This window comes from Clarias gariepinus, chromosome 26, assembly GCF_024256425.1.
Source record: "Clarias gariepinus isolate MV-2021 ecotype Netherlands chromosome 26, CGAR_prim_01v2, whole genome shotgun sequence".
Taxonomy (NCBI): Eukaryota; Metazoa; Chordata; class Actinopteri; order Siluriformes; family Clariidae; genus Clarias; species Clarias gariepinus.
In genome coordinates this window covers 10,238,953-10,245,078 of record NC_071125.1, presented here as the reverse complement: position 1 = coordinate 10,245,078, position 6,126 = coordinate 10,238,953, and the positions used below count along the sequence as shown (strand labels likewise).

Sequence of the window (6,126 nt, the reverse complement as noted above, 5' to 3'; positions counted from 1 at the left end):
AATATTTGTCCTTTGATGTTTTTAAAATAATAAGTCATTTTACAGTAAATAATGAACATACTGGATATAACTAATTGCCTATAGTTAAATGTTTTTATTCAATTATTCATCTTTACTGAATGCCTTATCTTGGTCAAAGCTGAGCAAGGCAGTGGTTTACCTATAAACTAAAGATTAAAAAAAAAAAAAAAAAATATATTATATATATATATATATATATATATATATATATATATATATATCTTTGAAACATCAAGAGATAAAGCCAGAGATAAGGCTAAGTATAGTCAAATTTAATGAGCTGTTTGGTGCATCATAAAGCCTAAACTCACATAAAGCATTATATCTGTTAGAAAGTGAGATAATTATTTATTTAAATTATTTAATTAAATGTTTTGGAGGCACTGGAGATCCTTTAATCTGAATCTACCATGTTTAACCTTCATCCATTTATTACTAGTCATAGGTAAAGTGTGACCTAAAATTACATTCACTTTATATTGTAGTCTAACAGTTTTAAAAGGGCACATTTACACGTGCATAAATATTTTTTAAAACAGCTGTCTAGACGAATTATAGCCTCAGATAGAGCAGAATCTGTGAAACTAGCATTATGCAGGCTGATACTGTAGCAGGATGAGTATGATCAGCAATATGGCTGTATCAACAAAATTCATGTGCCGGTGTGACATTACTGCAAAAGCTCTATACCCTGGAGGGAGCACCAGTCCATTGCAGGATATCATTCTCACACATGAACATTTACACCTAGGAGCAATTTAATGTATCCAATCCACATATCATTATGATTTTAGGAAGTGGGAGAAAACCCAAGAACATGGTGGAACCCCACATGGACAACGCTAGTTGGAATAACTACAATTTTAAATTATTTTTACTTGACAACTAACATCAGGGTAAAACAATTAACTAACATGTTCCCCAGACTACAGTTCAAATACAGGATCTCAAATAGCTACAAATACAAATACATACAAAATGTATGAGTTAGGCAAATATTAGGATATAATTTCATGAAAAGTGCATTTAAAAACTAGAGAAACAAATATAAAATACTTTTAATACAAACATTTATTTAATACAAAATATTCCTTCCCCATATTTTGAAATGTTAACAACTGTAACTGTAAATGTCTCATGTACTTATCCTAAAGAAGTTTACCTTTTTTAATAAGAACCATGTGTATGTATTTGCTAAAAGTTTCATTAAGCATCTTCGATCTTTGGTTCATTGATGATAAAAGAGGTAGCTGTCACATGGCAGACTGTCAGACTACGTTATTGCATAAACATATATGTATTAGCTTTGGCCTGATTCATTATACAATTTGGCATGTTATTCCATTGCCCACCTATTTGTTCATATTTATTTTCATGCCAGGGTGGAGAATCCATAGGCTCACGCTTGATGGAATGAAGCAGTCCTTGTCCTTTGAACTGACAGCCAGGTTTATAATCCTGATGTATGAAGCCCTTGTGCTCCAGAGCATTGGAGCTGTCTATACAGTTAGCACTTTGGTTACTGCAGAGTGGGTGTAGGTGTCCTAGCCTCTGGGGACAGAGATATTCTGGATCTTTTTCAAGGACACACTTTAGAGGTTGTGCAGTTGCTCCACAGGCATTTGGGTACTGGCTACCATACAGTTGTCCATTACTGCTTGTGCTTTTTTGGCAAGGCATGTACTGTTCATAGTAACCGTTTTCTGCTTTCATTTGTAGGCCATCATAGGAGATGAGATTATGTTCTCGGTCTGCCCAAGCCTGTTCATAGAAGTCATGCTCATTTTCAGTATCAGAGTCTTGCTCTACCTTAATTGGTAACTCAGCTATCAGATGCGCATCATAGACTTGTCTTTGGCCTTCAAAACAGGCATTTTCATTTTTGTTGCTGTCCACATAATTACCGTCCACCATTTCCTGAGGAGGAAGACCCCCATAGATCTTTGGAATATAATGCTCTGTTGTGCTGTTGCAATACACTGGCGACATTTTGCAGGGCTTCCCATAGTGACCATGCTTGTTTGCTCTACCACCAAGAAAAAAATTCACTCCATGACCAGTGCAGAAGGACCCATAAGCACCCCTGGCAGGCCATGGTGCGTCCAGGTCAGGGGCTTTATGGTCACCTAAAGAGTCTTTGCAGACATTGAGAGGCTCTTCCTTACTACAGGGCTCCTCGTTCTTGAATTTGACATTTTCTTTGGAAAAAGGTGCCCAAGGTGTATGGTGGAGTAAGGTGGCTCCTGGAGTGGAAGAGTTCAGAACGAGTGTGTCTCTGCCTTCGTTCATCAGTAAGTGTCTTCTTGAGTGTTCATCTCTTTCACTGCAGGTGAGAAATTTTTTAAGCATTTTTAAAAGGAGATTAAAAGACACATTGTTCAATACAAACACAACATCAAGTCAAACTTAGCCCGATGTAGTCTTAATTATGCAGTGAGAAGACAGTGAGGCATACCTATGATCCATGATCATATTACTGCCTGTGATTTTGTGCTTGCCCCTTATTACTGTGTTCTTCATCTTCATCTCTGTGATGGAGGACAAGAGTAGCGGCATGGCCACACAGAACAGAGCCAGCTGTGGGGGTAAAGATGTGCCAGATGCCGTCTTCTTCTTTTGTCCGTGCAAGAACTTTAGGTGCCCCTGAAATTGCATAGTCTTCAAAGAGAAGAAAATAGAGGCAGGTCATATTTTTATTTTCAAAAACAAGCTCAGAAACATGTTCATTTAGGTTTACCAATTTTGTTATTATTGTTCTTATTTGCCATGTTAACTGATCATAATAGGCAAAATACACCAAATCATTGGTGCGGGGTTAGTTTTTTTATATGTTTGAGATAGAGAATGTATCCTGAAATACAATATTAGAGCAAATGATAAAGCATTTATACAATGAAAGCATCCATTCATCCTTCCATCCCTTGCCATCTCTTGGGAGTCTATCCCAAGTTTCTCAGGGCACAAGGTAGGGTACATCTTGGGTGGGGTGCCAACCCATTGCAGTGCACAAGCATCCCCACTATGGGCAATTTAAAAATGCCAGTCAATGTCAATGCCAGACAACGCATGTCTGTGGACTGGGGGCGGAAACCCACTAAGCACAGGAAGGACTTGCAAGTTCCACACACAGATTTGATTCAGTTTCAAGCCCTGAGATGAGGTGAGGTGTCAGTCAATAAAATATATTAATACCATCCTGTGTTGTTTAAAAACACTCTTTGTAAAACTAATAGATTAAGTAATTCCTTCACCTTTAATGAACAAAATTACATCAAACATCATTACATCATTAAATCTAGATAAGGTCATGAAAATACAAATCTTTTAGGGCTCTCGAGCTGGACATCACTTACAAGAAATCCTGAGGTGCTGTCCAGCAGACAGCGCACTCTTGAGATGAAACATCGGTTAAGGAAGGAAGAAAACTCTGGAGGAACACCATCTGCATTCTGGGATTGGAATAAACTGCTAATCACAAAATCATCACCTGTAAAACACACAAACGTTATTACTCAGGGTCAGCGGCAGCCTGGTCCTCATGTAGGTTCAAACTAAATGCAGTCTTTATAGATAAAAAACATTGCTGAGACCAAGCCTGTCAATGTTGCAGTATTTGCGTTGTTTTAAGTAATTAACACAGTAGATGTAAACATCAGAAATAAAAGCTTATTGTCTCATTTTTATCTTTTGATCTCAAACCTAAATGTCTTCAGTGTATATACAAGAACAAAAGTACGGTACTGGAAATAGATTGAAATCACACTATGCTTAAAATACAATATACAGAGTGTGACAAAAGTCCCCATACATGTGGAAATGAACAATATATTTTCTTAAAATGTACTTTTCACAAAAATTAAGAATACCTTTAAAATAAGGAAGAACACAGAGAAATCATTTTCATGGCTAGATCATGTGTCGCATGGATATGATGGATGAACACATGAACTTATGAATGAGTGAGAGAGATGACCCTGTGTGTATTTAACTAGAAATGGCAATTGTATAAAGGATGTTTTGTAAAAGTGTTACAATATATATTTATACATATTGCAAAAAGACTGCAGGTTACATTTGATTTAATGAACCATACCGTTTCCTGTGGCTACATCCTGATTATAAGTCACTGAGGGATTCATGGACCAGTGGAGCTGTTGCCTGAACTCCTGCCTATCATCTATATGAATGTAGTCAAAGAAGTTCTGGTGCATCACATCAGTCTATAAACAGAAGAAGAAAAACAGAAAGATCATGAATACCGAATGAAGACTAACCGTAGTGGTGAGAATGGCTTAAGAGAGAGAGAAATAGAGAGAGAGAGAGAGAGAGAGAGAGGAAATATTATGATGTCATCTAACCACCAAATGCATTAGACAATCTCGTCTAAATACCCATAAATACTTCACAATATTTTAGTCTACTGTTATATACATGTTGCCTCCTCTGTAAAAAAAAAAAAAAAAGAGTTTGAGATATTAAGATTATTGTATATTATAAACTATATAAAGTATATATAAGTATATTCCTAATACAGTAAGCCAATGTCAAAACTATGGTCGAGAAATGCAGGTAGGGTGGAATGGGTGGAAAAGAGTAGCAGGAGTGATCTGTGACAGAAAGAATGAAAGGGAAAGGTTATAGGACAGTAGTGAGACCAACAATGTTGTATGGTTTAGAGATGTTGCCGCTGATAAACTGTCAGGAGGCAGAGCTGGAGGATGAAGATGCTGCCAACTTCAAAAGTTTGTGATCACTTTCTAACTTCATGGTCTTTCCTCATTGTTATTTCTTTCTACATCGTAAAGCAATGCTGAAGGCACCCAAAATATTCCTTCTTTGGACAGATGATGTTGAGACGTTTACATATCTGTAAAGCCTTCATAATGTTTCTTAATTGGTGATTTTTGTTACTCTAAATAAACTTCTCCTCTGCAGCAGACGTAAGTTTTGGTCTTGCCTTCCTGGGATGTTCTTTATAAGAGACAGTTTCATCATAGTGCTTGATGGGTTTTGCAAATGCACATGACAATACTAAAATTTGTTGTTCTTGGAAGAAACTATTCCAGAAAGCCTGACCTTCATGTCTTAAAATAACAGCTGACTGTTGTTGTTGTTGTTGTTGCTGTTACATAATTACCTAATTCCATATGTGCTATTTCGTAGTTTTGAAATCCCCAGTATTGTTGTAGAAGGTAGGAAATAAATCACTAAACAAAAACAAAGAAATTTGCAAGTGATCCCAAACTTTTAAGCGGTAGTGTAGACACGCTAGAAGTAAATAGCTTGAAATACATACACACCAAAATTTGTTGGCTTTTTTATGATAACTATTTGTTTCCCTGTTTTCAGATTTGAATATACTCTCAGATGGGAATATAAGGCATTCATGCATAGACATGCAAATGTCAAAGAAATTTATGATTTTTGGTTGCCAATCTTAAAGTGAACTACACCAAACTATATAAATAACTTGAAATCTTGAAACCTTCTTTTCCAAATTTAACAGAATTGTAGTTTGAATAAAATGGCACAACATCGACAGTCATGACCTGGTCGACCTGGGCCTTTAAAGCCACCAAAGGAAAGTTAACAAACTATTACTAATGTATTAATAAGTAAACCTTACTAGATCAGATATTTAACAAATCTTGGTGCATACATTTTATTATAAGACTATGGGTATCTATTTGCTTTTTATTTTGCCATGTCAAACTATACTGTGCAAAAGTCTTAGGCACCATATTATATGCTGTACCAATGTTGTTATACATGTTTATCATGTCTGGATAATTATGTACAAAATCATTCAGTATTTCCATATATAACTTAAAAATTAATAAATAAATAACATTACAGGAGAATATATGAATGGCTGTAAAGAAAAAAAAATGTACAATACAGACCAGTTTTCAGATGGAAACAAAAACCCTAATGTACGCTCCTGGGATTTGTATAAAAATAAAAAGGAGCGAGTGTGACAAAGTTACCAGACAAACTCTTATTCTCCAGCAAGCTCAGTAAAACCTAACAGCTGTTTTACTTATAATACTGCACAAATCTGTGTCGAAAACTCCTGATTTTAAGCAATGAGTTTTTACTCCAAAT

The 6,126-nt window shown here is 35.9% G+C and overlaps 1 protein-coding gene across 3 annotated transcripts in view; it reads right to left on the bottom strand.

Annotated features, from left to right (window-relative positions):
• Positions 1-307: 307 nt before the first annotated feature.
• LOC128514209 (uncharacterized) overlaps positions 308-6,126 on the bottom strand; it is a 31,131-nt gene continuing 25,312 nt past the window's right edge. For all 3 annotated transcript variants that reach the window (XM_053487952.1, XM_053487953.1, XM_053487951.1), the window contains exons 6-9: positions 4,115-4,241; positions 3,375-3,508; positions 2,477-2,679; positions 308-2,344 (exon numbers count right to left, since the gene is read on the bottom strand). In XM_053487952.1, the coding sequence (XP_053343927.1) occupies positions 1,300-2,344; positions 2,477-2,679; positions 3,375-3,508; positions 4,115-4,241 (1,509 nt within the window). In that variant the 3' untranslated portion in view covers positions 308-1,299. The remainder of the gene's footprint in view (positions 2,345-2,476; positions 2,680-3,374; positions 3,509-4,114; positions 4,242-6,126) is intronic.